Below are 18676 nucleotides of genomic sequence, written 5' to 3'. Positions count from 1 at the left end.
GGTGTTGTATATTAATCCCCATTTTGTCTAAAAGTTGCCTCAAAAACATATCTAAACATGGGGCAAGGTACATAGGACAGTGATATTTTTCTCAAAAATATGCCCTGTCAGTTAGTGAATGTTTGTTTATTGTTGGTTATTTCTCTTTTCTTTATTTACAGAATACTGCAAAAGAGGTTGCCTATACAAAAATGCAACTGGAGTCCACTGCGTTTGATGTTCAGTTCTTCATTTCTGAGCATGCCCAAGATCTTTCCCCTAATCAGAGCAAACAACTGCTGAGGCTTTTAAATATTACCCAGAAATCTTTTCAGGAAGTACAGGAAGCAATTATATCTCAAGTGGAGAGTTTAGAGAGTCTTTTACAAGCAGCACAAGATGTTGGTGATCAGAAGGTTTGCCTTTCTGTGTAAATGTGTGCCTAGTGTTTTATGCTATGGATGAGGAAATTTAATAACAATATATAACAATCGCTTTTCAGAGAAGATTTGCTTGGCGAACTTTATGGGATTAAGCCTATTTTATACAATTTATTTTTTTTGCCCTCACAATTCTACAAAGATAGTAGCAGTCAAGGTTTGTGAATTGCTGTTCTGTTCTTTTCCTTTTGTGACCACAACTTTGAGTACTACTGTATTAGAAAAGTGGTCTAATACCTGAGTTTTCAGAAACCATGATGTACATAGATATGGCATGAGCAAGCCTATATTTTTTTAGTATGAAGGAAAATTATTTATGACTATTCATAGTAATGAATAATGTAGTAATTGCAATTTTAATTTAATAACTATCAACAGGGCTGGCCAAGAGGATGTTTTATAGTACAGTTTCACTTCCCTTTTTCATAGAAATGTAAATATAAGAGATTACTTTCTTTTTTCCTGTTTATGCATTCTGAAAGGTTACTTGGGAATCTGAAGTTTTTGAAAGATTCTAAGTTTTCTCAAGTTTTCTTCTGCAATAGATAAAAATTGCTGAATGAGAGAGAACTTGGTAGCACTCAGGAACTTGCATGTCTTGTTCCTTTCTGTTGCTCAAACGGCAGGCATTTATTATTAGGTAACATATTGTGCATACCAGCTGAGCTAACACAACAATCACAACTAACCTCTGTTTTGATATCCTTTTTCAGAATTAATTGCGTTTATCTCAGGTTTCAAGTGATTAAGAGATGTGGATTTTCGCTTCTGTCGTTTGGAGGTTTCATCTCTCGCATATGCATGGCCAGACTTCTTTTGGGCAGTTCCATCAATACATGGTCTCTTGTACTTACAGCATTTGAGAGGTTTATCCATAACTAGTGTATTCACCTTGCTCAACCTGTGTACCACTGCTATCATGTTTACAGCATACTTTTAAAATGATTGCCTTGCACTATTGTACTCTAAATGTAGTTCATATGGGAGCTTGTAATGAACCTTATGCAAATTTTGTTTTTTGGTTGTTATTTTGCTGTAATATAGGATGTAGCTGAACAGCAGCAGGAATGCAAAGAGAAATTGCAGGAAATATGTGATCTTCTGACACAAACAGAAAATCGGCTCATTGGTCACCAAGAAACTCTTGTTATTAGAGACAGCAAGGCTGAGTTAGAGCAATACCAAACTAAACAAGAGGTTTGTACAATTCTGTTCATTCATGCTCATGAAAGAAGATTTAGAATCATAGAAAGTTAGGGTTGGAAGGGACCTCAGGTGGTCATCTTGTCCAAACCCTTGCTCAAAGCAGGACCGTCCCGAACTAGATCATCCCAGCCAAGGCTTCGTCTAGCCAGGTTTGGAAGACCTCCAAGGATGGTGCTTTTGCCACCTCTCTGGGTAAACTGTTCCAGTGCTTTACTACCCTCCCAGTGAGAAAATTCTTCCTAATATCTAAACTAAACTTCCCTTGCTGGAACTTGAGACTGTTGCTCTTTGTTCTATCATCTGCCACCACTGAGAACAGTCTAGCTCCATCCTCTCTCGAACTCTCCTTCAGGTTCGAGAGAAGGCTGCTATTAGATCCTCTCTCGGTCTTATCTTCTCTAGACTAAATAAGCCCAGTTCCCTCAGTCTTTCCTTATAAGTCATGTCCCCCAGCCCCCTTACCATTTTTGTTGTCCTCTGCTGGACTCTCCAATTTGTCCACATCCTTTCTGTAGTGGGGACCCCTAAACTGAACACAATACTCCAGATGTGGCCTCACCAGTGCTGAATAGAGGGGAATAATCACTTCCCTTGACCTACTGGCAACACACCTACCAATATAGTCCAATATGCCGTTAGTCTTCTTGGCAACAAGGACACACTGTTGGTTCATATTCACTGTAACCCTCAGGTACTTTTCTGTAGATCTGCTGCCCAGCCAGTCAACCACCAGCCTGTTGTGGTGCATGGGATTGTTCCATCCTAAGTGTAGGACTTTGCACTTGTCCTTGTTGAACCTCATGAGATTTCTTTTGGCCCAATCCTCCAGTTTGTCTAGGTCACTTTGAATCCTAGCCCTACTCTCCAGCATATCTACTACTCCCCACAGCTTGGTTTCATCTGCAGACTTGCTGACGGTGCAGTGTATATCATCTTCCAGGTCAATAATAAAGACATTGAACAAAACCAGCCCCAGGACCAACCCCTGGGGCACTCCACTTGATACCGGTTGCCAGCTAGACATTGAGCCATTGATTACTACTGTCTGAGCCCAATGCTTCAGCCAGTTTTCTATCCATCTTACAGTCCATTCATCCAGCCTGTACTTTCTTAGCTTGCCTGCGAGAATGTAATGGGAAACCATATCAAAATCCTTGTTAAAATCAAGGTACACCACATCCACTCGTCTCCCTGCATTCACAAAGCCAGTCATATCATCGTAGAAGGTAAGCAGTTTGATCAGGCATGACTCGGCCCTGGTGAATCCATGGTGATTGTTCCTAATCACCTTTTTCTCATTCAAGTGCTTAGAAATGGATTCCTGGAGGATCTGCTCCATGATTTTTCCAGGGACTGAGGTGAGGCTGACTGGTTTGTAGTTCCCTGGATCCTCCTTCTTCCCTTTCTTAAATATAGGTGCTCTAGTTAAAACTTGATCCCTGGGGAAGAAAGGATGATCAGCTTACAAAAAGCTTATCTTACAAGAGAAGATTAAAAGAATTTAGCTTGTTTAGCTTGGCAAAATGAAGGCTGGTGGTTGTTCATAGCTAGAAGAGAACTATGTAAGACAGGTTATCAAATTCCCATCCAGCCCCACAGGCGCTGCATGCATCACAATTCCTGAACTGGCTGGAATAGGTACCATGTGCAACACAGTCCTGTTACTTCTGGGGAGGTGCCATGAACAGGCTTCTGCTCCAGCCAGTCTGGGATCTGTGCTACATGCCCTCTGGCCAGACTGCGCTGCATACAGCACCCATTCTGGCTGCTCCAGGATCCACACTGCATGTACCTACCTGTACTGCACAATCTTGGAGTGGCCAGAATGGACCCTGCCTATAGGACTGGTCTGGTGTGTGCTGTGCCCTGTGTGGGCCTGCTCAGGTCTAGGGGCAGTACCAGGGCCCAGATAGAAGGCCTCCACAGGCTGGATCAAGCCCTCAGGCTGTATGTTTGACACCCCTCATCCAGGATAAAAGACAGTAGGCAATGCTGGCACAAAGACAATTGGCATAAATCAGCTGTAAATAAATCAGAGTTGGAAATTTTGAGGGGTGAAGTTCTGAAAGAGCCTTCAGGAGGAGTTATGGGAGCAAAAAAAAAAAAGCCTAACTAGTTTAAATATGGAGCATTATTGATTCCTGGAAGGAAGGAAGAAATATATGATATGGTGACTGCAGTAGAGAGTTACTGGACTGGATAAGCTAGGAGGTCTCTCCATCATACTTTCTTAAGATCCTAGGAAAAAACTTGTTTAAATAGCAGCAACCATAGTCATCCTGGAATGGCCTATTTTATTGATTTTAGTCTAAACTTCAGAAAAAAACTTGGCAAGAACTGACTGTGGAAGAAGTTAGGAATAAGAGCTAGTCCAGGCTCTCACACTGGCCCTCCTACCATGGTGTTAATATGCTTGATTCTTTGCAAGTAGAAGTATTGAAGAGAAATATCCAGCTAATGTATATAACACTTTGAGCAAGCTAAGTTTTACAGCAGTCCAGCTGGCAGAGAAGGCTCTTCAGTTTGCACCAAGGAATCTGGTGCTATTCAAAGGGCAGATTCTAGTGCTGTGCAGCTTTAGGCACTGCCAACTCTGTCAGTCCTGGTTGCTGCCCTAGAAGCAGTCATGCTTGCAGGGCAGCAGCCAGGGCTTCAAGCACACCACCAGTTTGCTCACAGGGAAGGCAGGGGCAAGGGAGCATGGTCCTCTCCCGTAGGCAGTTGGGGCTGCCTGTCCCCTGCAGCTACCTCCAGCTGATGCCCACATGGGGACTTAGTTGCTCTCCAGCCAGCTGCCTAGGATGCTTGTGCGTTCCTCTCTTTGCTATGTTTTCCAGTACTGCAGACTTCCTGGAAATCTGCAGCACTGGCATTGAATGCCTGTTCCAGCTTAATTTACCCCAATAAGCTCCAGATAAAATGGGTAGGTGGGATGAAGATAAATTATCCTGTCTCTCTGACTGAGGAGTTTCTGAGAAGTTTGAAGCAAAGTACAGGTAAATAATTTACTTACTATTATTTGTTCTTTTTCCCCACAAGGAGATACAGAACGACATGCAGGCAAGTGCACAGGCACTGGCAGAGATTGTGAAAAACACTGAGATGTTCCTGAAAGAAAATGGAGAAAAGCTGTCACAAGAAGACAAGACTGCTCTTGAACAGAAACTTAATGAAGCTAAGACAAAGTGTTTGCTGCTTAGTCAGAAGGCAGAAGAATCCAAGAAACAGCTGGATAAAGCTATGACAACAGCAATTAAGCAGGAAACAGAAAAGGTTCTCATGCAACCAGTCTACATCTTTATTTGAATTACTATAAAGTTATAATGGGAATAATCTTTCCACTTATTTCTGCTTTACTAGTATGATATTAAGTAATATTTTACCTAGGTTTCCAGCAATTACTGCTTGGATGTTTTACAAATACAGTAAATTTGCAATATGTTAGTAGACAGTTTCAAAACATTTAAAAAAAATCTTTTAAAATGATTACACTATCTGCATTTGAAATTATATGAAAGCTAAAAGAGATTCAAATTGTGAACTTTCTATGTGTAGGTTGCAGCCATAGAACAACTGAAAGAGAGTAAAAATACAATAGAAAATCTCTTGGATTGGCTATCAAATGTGGATAAGGAAGCAGAGCATGGCAGGAGACATAAGCAGGCAATAGAACAGAATGGAATACATTATAAAGAAGGGGCTGAGAAGGCTTTGGAAGGAGAAGAGGATGATGTCAATGGTAACTTGTTGGAACTTCAACCAAGTGAAGTGCAAGTGGATGGCCTAGTAAAAACCACAGAAGAGAATCTCAACCAGCAGTATGAGAAAGTCAAGGTACTGTATATTACCAGCAACTAGAAATATTCAGGACTTGGGTACTAAGGTGATAAGTCCCTAGGTACAGATTCAGGACTAACTGAGGTCAGCTGCATTTTTTTCATTGACTTCAAAAGACTTTCATTAGGCATCTGAGAAATAAGTTATGTGCTTCTGTAAATATTCTGTTACTGTAGAGGGCATTAATGTGCCATTTACATCACAGGTACCACTGGTACTTTCTGTTATAAGACTGGAAAAAAGCTGGAGTTTTCAATAGTAAATGCTGCTATCCAAATGGCTATCCAATTATGGCCATTCTTTTCTAGGCAGCATGGTCTTTTTTTTTAAGTGATTACTATTGATAAATAAAGAACAATAGGTAGAGCCATGGCTCTATAATACTGCCACAGTTCTTACCAAAATCTTTCTAACAGTTAAATTATTCAGCCTCTCATGTTTTCCCTTGGACACTAATTACATACAGCTGCAGATATTTGATGTTTGGGATTATTAGTTTATAATCTGTCACTTTAAAAGTGAGGCAGTGTGGGGGGAATACCTCTGAAAACTTCCGCAGGAGCTGTAAAATATCACAGCAATTTTAAATTGGATGGATATTGCAGTCAGACCAGCTGGCACTTAAAGATCATATTTGTTTATCGCACCCTAATTTGACTTTAGATGTAGTTTTGATCATCTGAAACAAATGATCAGAGTAGCTTCCTTATAAAGCCTAAGAAAATGGAAATATGGTTATGTCTGGTATCTACTAGAGCTGGCTGAAAAATGGGAAATAAAATTGCGAAAACAATGTTAAGTGGGGGTTGCCTGTAGCAGCCTATTCTACAAGACACCTAGTAGTTGTTTCTGTGGTAAAGTGAAGCGCTTCAAAAACTGAGGATTTATGAAAGGGTATGCCATAATTCAGATTGTTTTAGAATGTAGTTCTAACCTGTATGATTTACAAGCATTAACTTGACTGAATCAATATTGCATGCTTTGTGAACCAGTTTTTTATGACAAAAAGACCAGCATTCTGTAAATAAAGATATTTGGTAAGTATTTTAAAACTATTAATTAAAACTGAAGCATGGAAAAATAAAATGAGGAATGACCAGGATAATGGTTAATTCAAAACATAAAAGGAAATATGCGTACTTCCCTTCATCTAATTGGCACTGTATACAGTTTGAATAAACAGTTATAGTATAGGCAACAGGTGAAGAAATACCTTAACATATAAAAACTGTCTGTATAAGGGGTTTTCAACCTTTGTTAACAAGTGTACCCCTTCTGGTGGTGGCAGTCAGATGCAGGGGGGGAGGGGGGTTCACATGCGGGGTGGGGAGGCTCACATGTGGTAGCCACCACCACCACCCACCACGCTGTGCCACTGCTGCCACTCACCATCCTGTGTGCACTGCCACTATTGCCATCCACCGCTCCGCGCCCCACTTTCCCATGGCCAGTCGCGTGTACGGCTCCATGGGCTGCTGACAGGCCTTGTGCCCGGCCAATCATGCACTGCCCATCAGCCCGTGGAGCTGCTGGCTGGGTGGTGCCTACATGGCACCACCCACATGGGCTGCAGTGGAGCGCAGCTGCTCTCACCCCCCTGACCCTGCTCCTGGGAGGCAGCAGTGCAGGGTGGTGGGTGGCAGCACAGGGTGGTGGGAGGCAGCGGTGGCAGCCACCATGTGTAAGGCCCCCCACGTCTGTCCTCAGAGGGGTGCTGCTGCCCTCATCCCCCCCTCCCTCCTCCCCGCCTAGCTCCATCCCTGCCCGCCTGCGCGTACCCCGTATCACCATTCCAAGTACCCCTACGGGTACACATACCCCCAGTTGGCAACCCCTGGTCTATCCCATTGCACTTTTTATAATGAGTCCTGCTTTGGGCAGTGATCCAAGTCAATCAGGAAATTTTTGACTACTTTAATGATTAAGTAAAAAATGTTGGAAAACATTAAAGTAATTGCTTCTGAAATGGGGGTTTCCTCTCAATCATGGACTATTCTGCAGGTTTCACTGTACTGAATGTGTTTTATAGATATATGAATATATTGTTAGTTCTTATTTTGATAAGCATCAGCATACTTCCAAGTTCCACTTATGCTCAAAAGGCTTCACTTATATATACAATTAGGATCTGACCCATAAATACCACCAAAATTTGAAGATGTTATATGATAAATAGGAGTGGCATGTTTAGTTAGATTACTTTAAAAGTGTTAACTGATCAGTCAGAACAGAAAGAAAAGCATTTAATTATTTGGAACCCTGTATAAAGATGTAATCATAGCATTTTTATATTTCTATTGTAGGCTCAACATGAGAAAATTATTTCACAGCAGCAGGCTGTCATAATAGCAACTCAGTCTGCGCAAGCTCTGCTTGAGAAACAAGGCCACTACCTTTCTCCTGAAGAAAAAGAGAAGATGCAAAGGAATATGAAGGAATTGAAGGCACAGTATGAAACCGTTTTAGCTGAGTCAGAACAGAAAGTGAAGTTAACACATTCTCTGCAGGAAGAACTTGAGAAATTTGATACAGATTATAATGAATTTGAAAGCTGGCTACGGGTGTCAGAACAAGAACTGGAAAACTTGGAGGCTGGTGCTTCTGACTTCAGTGGTATCATGGCCAAACTAAAAAGGCAAAAGAGTTTTTCAGAAGATGTTATTTCTCACAAAGGTGACTTGCGGTACATTACAATTTCTGGACAGAGAGTTTTGGATGCTGCTAGGTCTTGTAGCAAAAGAGAAGGTGTTAAGGTTGACAAAGATGGTCTTGATACTTCGGTTACTTACACGGAGGTACAGAATAAACTGGATAGTGCTTCAGATCGCTTCAAATCTCTCTACACTAAGGTAAGTTTTATTTACCACCAATTAAGTTAAGTGAGGAATAGCTGACTTGTAAAATCTTTGGGTGAATAACAGGTTAAGCAATGGACAAACTACCAAGAAAAGTGGTAGATTTTCCATTACTTGAGGCCTTCATATCAAGATTGAATACCTTTTTAGATGTGCGTTAGTCAAAATCATATTATTTGGTTCTATGGCTTATGTTTTACAGGAGGTCAGACTAGATGAGCTAGCAGTCCCATATGGTCTTAAAAATCTCTGAATTTCTTAAAGCAGCATGTCTGAGTAACATGCTGAGAAGGAAATACATTCATTGGCCCCTCTCATTGGTCTAGATACTATATCTGTCCATGAAGTGTACCTTGTAATGTTTGCTTCCAAGTGTTATTTCAGGGGTGGGAAAAATGGCAGATCCAGCTGGTGGCCAGACTCCATGCCTTTTGCCTGCACTGATTCCCGGTTGGTCTCCATGGGGAGCATGGGGCCGCAGAACTGGGGCTCTGTCCCAGCCTGGCCCCACATTGTCATAGCCCCACACTCCTGGGCTCTCCATGGAGACCAGCTGGGAGTGGTGTGGGCCAGGCATGGAGAGTGTGGGCAGGGATCTGCTCCAGGGCTGAGGCTGTGATCTTGAGGTGGTGACAGTGTAGGGACAAGGCTGGGCAGAGCTGCAATCTGCCGCATGCGTACCCCTGACTGTGGAACTCGCATTTGTCGCAGAGGCTCATTCCTGGCCCCCTCAAAATCCTGGGGTCTCCCTGGCCTCACCCACCTGTCTTGCTTCTGGCTGCAGCCCCATCGCATCCTCATGGCTACATGCCCTGCCCGCATGGGTCCTGCCTCTAGTGGTGGGTGCTAGGTGGACAGGCTGGGGTGCGCAGGCAGTGGGACTAGGTCCAGTGGCAGCATCCAGAAGGAGCCACTACCACTGGGGCCGCTGGCAAGTGGAGTCCAGCCTCCAGGCCGGACTTAGCCCATCCCTGTGCTAGCCTATCTCTTGTCTTACTAATAAAACAGTTACAGTAGGAATTGTACCTTTGACAAGATTAGTATTAAAAATATAGTTTTGATAGAAAGCCTTAGTCTATCTGAGCTCCTAAATTAATTTGTCTTGGTTTAAACTCCACTTTTGGCAGCGGCTCACAGACACCATTTGGTTTAAAGGAGCAATTCCATACTCTTCTGCCCAGCCTAGTTATCTGCCACCCTAGCAGTCTCAAAGATGTCCTGGGGAAATCCTGTGATGGCCCTGTACATGTAGGAGATCTGGATGGGAGTCTGTCCTCCAGCCCTAATTCTTATCTGTTTTCTGTGAGAAAGCTCCTGCAGGTCAGGACTAGATGTGGCATTTGTGGTTTATGTTCCCTTTGCTGACCCCTCCAACTCCAACACACCCATTGCTGAGAGAGCAGACTAGTTCTTTTGCAATAGGGCAGCATCTGCATGTTTACAGAATCTCACTAGACTTTTTAAATTTGTGTTGTGCACTAGAAATAATTGTTTTGTTTTTTTTAAAGTGCATATTAATGCTTTTCAGAGACATTAGATTAACAGCCTTAGACTAGTCTTTTATTTGTCTGCTACAAAGGTATAGTATGGGTAGAGCAGATTCTCCATGCTGGCCTGCTAATGTGCATCAGAGCTGCCTTAAAATGATACCTCTAGGGAAGAGGAAATTATGTCTCTTGTGACCATTAGCCTAGTGGACACCTGCTCATTAGATACTGCATTGATGTAACCAAGCTCATTTTGTATCTGACCCCAGAATGGCCTTTGGATAGCAACACCTGGCACTCTATTTAATGTCCAGTATTGATAAAACCAGGAAAACATCTTAGTTATAAATCAGGGTTGCATGTATCTGTTTGAAAGATTTATTTCTGTGTCCTTGTCAGAGGCTTAACAAAGCAGTTAGGCGTTTGGGGCAGCAGGAGACATGGGGGGCAGCAGCAACTTCCAGCTGCCACCCTACCGCTGGTAGGTTGTGTAGCTGTGGCAGCACCTTTTATTTTTCTGTGAACACCCCTATACCCACAAGTCAGCACTGTGGAGAACTCCCCCAGTCACCCCACACTGGTTTTGCTACTGGTTCTTATGGCTCATGTCATCTCGGGAGTCTGTGGCTTCAAGTCAGAGTCTTGCAGAGTCTATTAATGCTACCATGTTCGTTGGTGGGAATTGGCAGCCTTTGGCTAGGATGCTTATGGCACTAAGGCCTATTCTTGTGCCTCAGAGTTTGTTCTCTGGCTGCATATTTTATAGACACTAGCAGTTTTCAAAGCCAACAGAGGATATCCTTTATTTCCTGGTCACCATTCCTTGTTCTTATGGTTTTATGACCAAGCTCTTGCATAATTGCATTCTCATAGTTTGATTAAGGACAGGACATCTTAATCATCAAGCTAAATTCTAATTTGTTTTCTTGAAAGCTTGTGAATAGGCCTCCCTGCACATGTTTGGGAAAATTAATTTTCATTTTCCCTCTTGACTTGGAATAAAAAGTAAAACCCAAACTTCTTCAGTTTGTGCATTGGATTTGCTCTCAATGATTTGTCTGAGAGTGGTACTTTTCTGGGCGAGGGTACCCAGATATTTGTAAAGATATTTAACATTTTTAAACAGCTTCTGTTTTGTGTGCATTCATATCGGCAGATGCTAATTGGTGTTTCTGTGTGTGTAGAGATGCTTTATTGCGCAGCAGACTAATCCGATGTGCAGTGAAGTATCATCACCTACACGTGTGCAGCACAGTAGACTAATTTACTCTGCTGCTGGATAGCCCTGTCAGATACAAGGGGTATCCAGCAGCACAGGAAATAATTATGCTTAAACTTACTTACTTATTCAGTTGCATTAATGTTAATTGTACATGTAGGACGTTTATAGACGTGCTTGGGGGAGGAGGGGCAGGGCTTTAATTAGAGCAGCTCCAGGAGCCACTCCAATTAAAGTGCCTGAAGCATCATATTTATCAGTGTCCCCATGCTGAAAAATGGTGGTGGAGGTGCTTTAACTAAAGCTCATTTAAGTTCAGGCACCCTCATGGCCATTTTTCAGCAAAGGGACTGATACATGTGACATTGGAGTTTGCTGGAGCATGATAATTAATGGAGCCTGCTCTGACGCATTGTAATTACAGCGCATCGGAGCAGCCTCGGTGTACATGTATAGGTGCTTGTAGATGCTCCCAGAGAGTGGTGGCTGGCCCTTAATATTCAAAATAAAAATCTGAGACATTTCTTCATTAAATTAAGCATCTCTAAGAATCTTAAACATGAAGATTTTTAAAGAAATACTTTACAAATTTTGTTTTGGTAAATTAGTTGCAGGAGTGGTAAGAGCTTCGGACAGATTTCTCCCCCCCCCCCCCTTTTTTTTTTTTGTTTAAATATAAATAAAGAAATTCAGCTTTAGAGTGCATTTGAATATATACTATTTTGTGTATAAACTTGGCTGTTGTACAAAGGTGCTAGTTGTCCCTAGACAGACAAGGTTCTTTGGGTGAATCTGATATCTTTTATTAGACCAACTTAAATAGTTGGGGAAAAAAAATTAAGCAAGCTTTCGGGTTTAAAAACCCTTCGTCAGGCTGAGGAAGTTTCTGCAGTTAGTGTGTGCTCTGCCTGGATGGAATGAAAAAGAAGCCAAAGGCTGGGCTGTTTGCATGCAAGACAGGCAGCCAGTGAAGATGTAGATTGAGGAATCAATGGGTGAGAGGCAGGCTGGGTGTGGAGGAGAAGGGGAATGAATAGTGGAGAGGTACCTGGGAGTCAGATGTCAGGGAGGTTATAATGTGTCATAAAGCCAATGTCTATATTTAGTTCATGATTTTTAGTATCCAGGAGCTTGATGAAGTAGAGTTCTCGTCTCTGAGAAGTGTTTTGTAAGTTTTCTTTGAGGATTAGAACTGAGAGATTGGAGGGAGAGTGGTTGTTTTGTGAGAAATGTGCTCCCTAGATGCTTGGAAAGATACATGAAATGTCTTTTTAATATTAGCCACTAGATGGAGACCGAGTAGCAAATGTGAAATATTCATCTAAGCTTCAGAAGACAAATATTTAAAGTAGAAGATAAATATTGTGATATTATACAACCACAGTATTTTGTCTATGAAAAGTGTCTCCCCATACACCAGAAAATTCCCCTGATCTTTTATTGCTTGGCACTATATGATGTCTGAAAGCATATTAGAGCATAATCTCAGTGTCTCTGGCTGGAAAAAATGTAGCATCTATAAAAAAAACACAAAACAAGGTGTATGTCCTTTAAGGCTCTTTAGGAGGTTCAGACTTAGTGAATAAATCACTGCTGAAAAACAGGTTCCCCTTTTGCTCACATTTTGGGACTCTGCTATCATTGTCATATGAATATTCTTATTGAAAACATGGTAAAACAAACTCAGTGGTGTTCTGAACTTGGTTTCCAATGATACTGAACTTAGTATTTTTTTCACAAAGCAAAAAACCTCTGATAAAAGGATAATTCAGAACTTTTTCTCTCTAAAGTATTTTTTCTTTATTTAGGCTTCTTCATTTAGGCTATATTAAGGTGTTATGTCACAGAATGAAAAATATGCACCTCAGTTCTACAAATGAAAGTGAAGAGTGACCCCAGCTGACATCAGTTGAGCTGCAGTGATATAGCAGAATCAGGCTTAATCTTTGTTAGACAAGATGTCCTTATTCACCTTTTTCTAAGCGCTTGCTTACATCTCAGTCCTACAAAACAATTCAATCGGGCAGCTGTCGAGCTCAGTGAGCACTTCAGTGCTCAGTGAGCACTTATGGCAAAGATTCTACTAGGTCAGAGGTTCCCAAACTTTTTCTTACTGCATACCCCTTTCCAGATTTACCAGCTGCCCACCAGCTTACATTTTATATTTTAACCCCTTAAATGCCAAGTATTATTGTAATGAAAATTAAAATCAATATTACACAATTTCTCCTGTGTATCCCTCAGAGGTGTCTTGAATACCACAGTTTGGGAACCCCTGCACTTGGCAATCTGTAACATTTTAGTTGATGTGCATCATGTAGCCTAGGCAATACCATGTATAGTTTTCTTGCCTAGTTCTCCCTCTGCACAAACAGTCCATTTAATAATTATTAACAATTAATTTATAGATTTAAAATGTATGTATTGTATTGTCTACTTTACATTCATGATAAAAACAACTATAGTCCTATGGTCAAAGTTTCTGAGGTTTTCAGAGTTGGATGCCTTAGAACAGGTACCTACATCTATATATGTATTCATATAAAAAGATATTTTGATATTTAGAGATGCTGAACATTTGTTCCCAATGGCTACATTTTAGGTTTCAAAATGTAAACATCAAAGTACAAGCACTGGCTGATAATAGTAAGAGAGATAATAATCATAAGGTGAAAGACTATTTCATTTTCTGAAATACCCAAGAATTATCTTCACTCATGTGGAAAAAAAATCATGGAATACATATGTTTTAGTTTCTGGATTTTCTTTTATTTTCTAGTGCAATATCCTTGGAAATAACCTTAAAGACCTTGTAGACAAGTACCAGCATTATGAAAATGCATCATCAGGTCTTCTGTCAAGTCTTCAAGCTTCTCAAATAGCTTTGAGCAAACAGCTTTGTGAAACAATTGCAGTGGATCCTAAAAACCTCCAAAGGCAACTAGAAGAAACCAAGGTAAAATGCCCTCCAAATCAGTAAAAACACCCTTATGTTAAAAAGAGGTCCTGGTTATTCAAAAATCAGGAAAATATGACATCATCAAAGTAATTAAGGCTGCTTGCAGATGTTAAAAAAAAAAGTTCTTTACTGGAAGAAGCACATTACTTTCACCTGGCTCTGCAGCATCTGTATAGATTGGGCGCTTCAGCAGGGCTTTTGGTGCTTTTATCTAATAGCTGAGTCAATCATCTATTAGATACAAGCAGCGAAAAGGCACCACCAAAGTGCCCAATCTGTACAGATGTTGGGCGAGCCGGGTCCAACTATTGTAGTGCCTCTTCTGGGTATATGCTGAGCTTGGCATGGGAGTGTGTAGAGTTTAAAGTGTTGGGTTTTGTTTTTTGGGTTTTTTTTAAAAGTGTCTACAAGCAGCCTAAGGGTCCAATTCTTGCCTCTCTTGAATACACCCAGTTCCATATAATCCTTGAATTTGGCTATCAGAGGTCTCATTTAATAATTTTTATGTCAAAATAAAAAGTATGAGGACTGGTTTATGTGGTGAGGAACAAAAACAAGTGGAAACATAAATGCTTACCAACAGTAATCAGGTGAGGGGGTAGAACCTGGAAGGATTACCATCTAGGAGGGGATTGTGTCTTTGTGAGAGCGCTGTTTGTGAGGATTTAGACTGTTTATTAGTGGGTAAATGAACATCTTCCCCTTATCTTTCACTGCCTACTCTGTGGGTTTCTTCTTTTTCTTTTTTTTTTGTCCTACCCCTTTCCTTTTATGCTGGGAGGTTATTAAATAGGATCAAAGGAGTTGTCTTGATGAATCAGACCTGGGATCAATCCTGTCTGACAGTGTCCAATACCAATTGCTTCAGAAGAAGGCAGTAAGATGATATGGGATAATTTAGGTCTCCTCTTTGTCTCTAAGACTGTCTCTTATTTACCAAAAACAAAACAAGGAGGGTTTTGGCATTAACTCAGGGTGCAGACAGAAGTGCAGCTGCCATCTGTAACTCAGAACATTTCTGCAAAGTGTTCTGAGTTACAGCGTTACCCCAAACAGTGACCAAACAGAAGTTCACTGTTGGATCCAGAGGGGAGGGGAATCTAGCTGTAGGCTCCAGCCAGGTTCCCAAAGCAATGGCTCAGCTCCCTGCCAGTACTGATGATTTTCAGAATGGGAGGGGGAGGAAGCAGTGGAGGGAGCTCATTTTTGGGGCTCCTCAGCCAGTGATGAAGGGTTGGGTGGGTGAATTGGAGGCCCTCCTCCACCTGGGGGCTGAAAAAACCCCCAGACTGAACTCCTTCTGCTGCTTTTCCCCCCTCCCATTCTGAAAACAGCCACAGGCTAGGGGTTCTGCAGACAGAAGTTACAGAAGAAGTTACATTTTGAAACGTCTTATCTAATACCTCATGAAACAGAGGGGTCAGATTTTCAGCCGATCGGCCATTTTTTAAACTGCCTGCAGCCATGCATTTGTGTTTGGTCACAGCTATAAACTGCTTTCTATGGCCAGATGAGGTAAAAATTGTCACTTCTGTCTGCACCCGCAGGCTATCTACCTTGACGGCAGTATATGAATGGAGACAAGGCAGAAAAGTGTTCACCTCACTGCAGCTAACGGAGTTAGACCCCAGCTAAGAAAAAGGAAAAAAATCCTGTGCCAGAAGGAACTGTGTGTGCTCTGTTCAACAGTCGGAGATGATCCAGTGCAGCTGGAGTTAGGGATTAGGGAGCCACAGAGACAGGTTCTGTTTTGGTAGAATAGCAGTAGGCTTGAGATCCTGCGTATGAGTTGTTTTATACGGGGGTTGATGAACTCCATCATGTCTGAACAGACTTCTGAGGTATTGATTGAACACCCACTAACATGTGTCACACATGTTTGCACCAGGACAGGTTCCTTCATTGCCAGGGGGTGGAGATTCACCAGAAGAGCAAAGCGGGAGTGATTGCCCTGTGTGCGGTAGCCCTCTTGGAGAATCCCAGCAGAGGGCAGCAGCTTTTCGTCATTGCCAGGGCTCCATAAATACAATGCTAGCGAAGATTGGGGTGCAGTGGTTGCATCTCTTCCTACTGAGGTGTAGGCCCAGGCCTCTGCTAAAGCTGAGAGTACCTTGTATCAGTGTGATCAACGTCTCTAGATGGATTTTATGTCACAAGAGACCATTGTTTCTGGGTCACATGAGGAGGCAAACCCAAGCAAAATCTAGGCCTTCAAGTTCACAGATCTAGAAGCAGAATTAAAGCAAAATGCATTTTAAAACAAAACAAAAAACATCCTGTTGTGAACTCTTGACCCTATTGGTGTTATTGACAGAACTTTTATTGATTTTGGAATTACCCTAGATTTTTATAAAACTGTTAAACTGCCTCCTACTGTAATTATAATTCAATTGTGCAGGTTTTTATTTGCTTTCTGCCTGGCAAGATTAATTTTCTATACCTGCTCTTTTTGTCAGTGCTACATAGGGTATTCAACATATATCTTATGATGTAATTAAAAATAGTTCACAATCCTAGAATCATTTATGAAAGGGCTGGTTCAGTCAATATTACTTTTCTTAACTATTACAAATTTCATACCAGACAAGCATTTTCTTTAGCTCACAAACCTATTGAGAAACAATAGTCAGCTTCTTCAGGGAAAGGAGTGCTGTTATTATCCCGTCAGAACAAGGTAGGGAAAAAAATCTCACACATGGCAACCAATGAAAGCTGCAACTGTGTTGTCCTTTGGTACAACACACCAGAAAAATAGATGTCACTGTGATGTTACAGTATTCATCAGACTTCAAAGGAAAGTAATGTTTATTATTCTTGCATCATTAAAAATGCGAACTCGGAACCTGAATTTCAATGTGATTAATTACATTTGTGCTTTCAGCAATAGAAAAGCAGGAATAGCACCAATTACAAACTGAAGCTGGTTTTAGACATTTAGTTGTCTCCTCTCAAATTAAATAGATTCTTTTTAATGCCAATTTCCATGGACCTGATACAGAAGAAGTGAGCACTATGGCTGCTTTATGAAACTCCTACAGGGATTACTTAGGGTACAATAGACACTCAATGAGTATGTTAGGAAGGAGGGGAAATTCCAATGGCTCATAAGACTCAAAGGAGGAGGATCAAGCAGAATGAATAAAGATGGCCAATTAACGAAAGCAAAACAAAGAGCATTTTTTTAAAAGTCAGGTGTTGCAAGTTAAAGCAGTCTCTTGAAGCCAACACATGCAGCTGATAATACAGCCAGACCCTAACCTTGGCAGTGTGATGAGGATAATCTTTTTATAGGGATTAACTGTTCTTCAAAATATTCTACGATGCCTTAGGCGCTAGCTAGTTCATTTTCTATCAACATCTGATGTGTTCCATTATGTTATGGGTAGTGTGTGGTTTGTTTTTTTTTTTGGTTTTTTTTGTTTTTTTAGAAACACAGTATTTGCAGCCAATATAGGGAAAATACCACTTTGTTTATGTTGTACTTGTTTTATGGCAGCTGGAGTATCAGAACATGTCATATACTAGCATGCTGTTACTATTCTCCAGATACTAATGCTGAAGCTAAAATGCTGGTTTTAGACAAGAATTATTTCCTTGTCTTGGCAAGAAGAGATATAAAGGATTAACTGTTAGTTCAGCATCCTAAGTAAATGCAATACTGCAGTGTGTGTGTGCCAAACACAGTTCAGAGTCCCTAGTAGACGATATAAGAAATCCACATGAAAGATAAGGAAATGAAACAGTACAGTAATCAAATAGGTAAACAAAGAAAGCGTGACCTTTGTCACCAAAATGTTTATGGCCCCAGGAGAGGCAGCTTTAAGACAAGGATGATGATCAGCTTGTTTCAAGATAGTTATATTCTTCCTTTGGTATCTGCCAGGACCTGTTCAGCAGATCCCAATGGAAACTGTCTTTTGCACTGAAACTTGTATCACTGTGCTAAGAAAGTCCTGCTTTATTTTTTGACAGTTGTTAAATCAGGGAAAAGTATCTTAAAAAAAAATTGTATAAAAGATACTAAAGTTCCACAGCAGAAATTAATGACTAAGATAAGTGCTGTAAAACAGGAGATAAATAAGATGTTGGATAAACTAATATAAGATCCTTGAGATCATCATTGGCTTCAGAGCCAATGATGAAATCTTCCCATGTCAGGAAGGGGTCATAACTTGGGGGTCAACTTTCTGCCTTTTTCCAGTCATAATTACTGTTAGAGTGATTATATAGTTAATATATAACAACTGCTATAATTAAGGTTATATAAAGGTTTACATGCATCACCCCTGTTTTCAGTTTTCACGACTTCCTAAAAACCACATTTCAAACCAAGATTTTCTTGCATGGTTAGATTCTTCCTAAAACAGCTTTTTTAAATTTTAAGAAAACATTTTTAGAGATTCAGAGTTAAATTTGTTCATGGGAAGAACAACCTTAAATTTAGGAGGTTTACTATTCCTGGAGGCAGTGAATTATGAGCCTTTGGACATTATACCATGAGCAGGCACAGTAGATTTTATCTATGTGGTAAGAGAGGGGTTAACAAGGCTAATATGATTGCATGTTTAAAAGTGCAGTAACTAGGGAAAGGGTGCCAGGTTTACCAGTGGCGAAACATAGGGGGTGCATGGGGGTGCATGTGCACCCACTGAGAGCACTGGTGCACCCCCTGACAGACTGCACTCCCAGCTTAG

At 41.1% G+C, this 18676-nt stretch overlaps 1 protein-coding gene across 18 annotated transcripts in view; it reads left to right on the top strand.

Annotated features, from left to right (window-relative positions):
* DST (dystonin) overlaps nt 1-18676 on the top strand; it is a 494468-nt gene that overhangs the window by 328478 nt on the left and 147314 nt on the right. For 12 of the 18 annotated variants that reach the window (XM_019496873.2, XM_019496902.2, XM_059730546.1 and 9 more), the window contains 6 exons: nt 162-395; nt 1464-1616; nt 4665-4898; nt 5181-5459; nt 7766-8311; nt 13803-13979. In XM_019496873.2, the coding sequence (XP_019352418.1) occupies nt 162-395; nt 1464-1616; nt 4665-4898; nt 5181-5459; nt 7766-8311; nt 13803-13979 (1623 nt within the window). The remainder of the gene's footprint in view (nt 1-161; nt 396-1463; nt 1617-4664; nt 4899-5180; nt 5460-7765; nt 8312-13802; nt 13980-18676) is intronic. The other 6 variants (XM_019496918.2, XM_019496913.2, XM_059730530.1 and 3 more) reach the window with 1 other exon arrangement.

The sequence above is a fragment of the Alligator mississippiensis genome, chromosome 1, assembly GCF_030867095.1.
Source record: "Alligator mississippiensis isolate rAllMis1 chromosome 1, rAllMis1, whole genome shotgun sequence".
Classification (NCBI taxonomy): domain Eukaryota; kingdom Metazoa; phylum Chordata; order Crocodylia; family Alligatoridae; genus Alligator; species Alligator mississippiensis.
The sequence above is the reverse complement of the archived record's forward strand: the minus strand, read 5'-3'. Positions and strand labels throughout refer to the sequence as shown.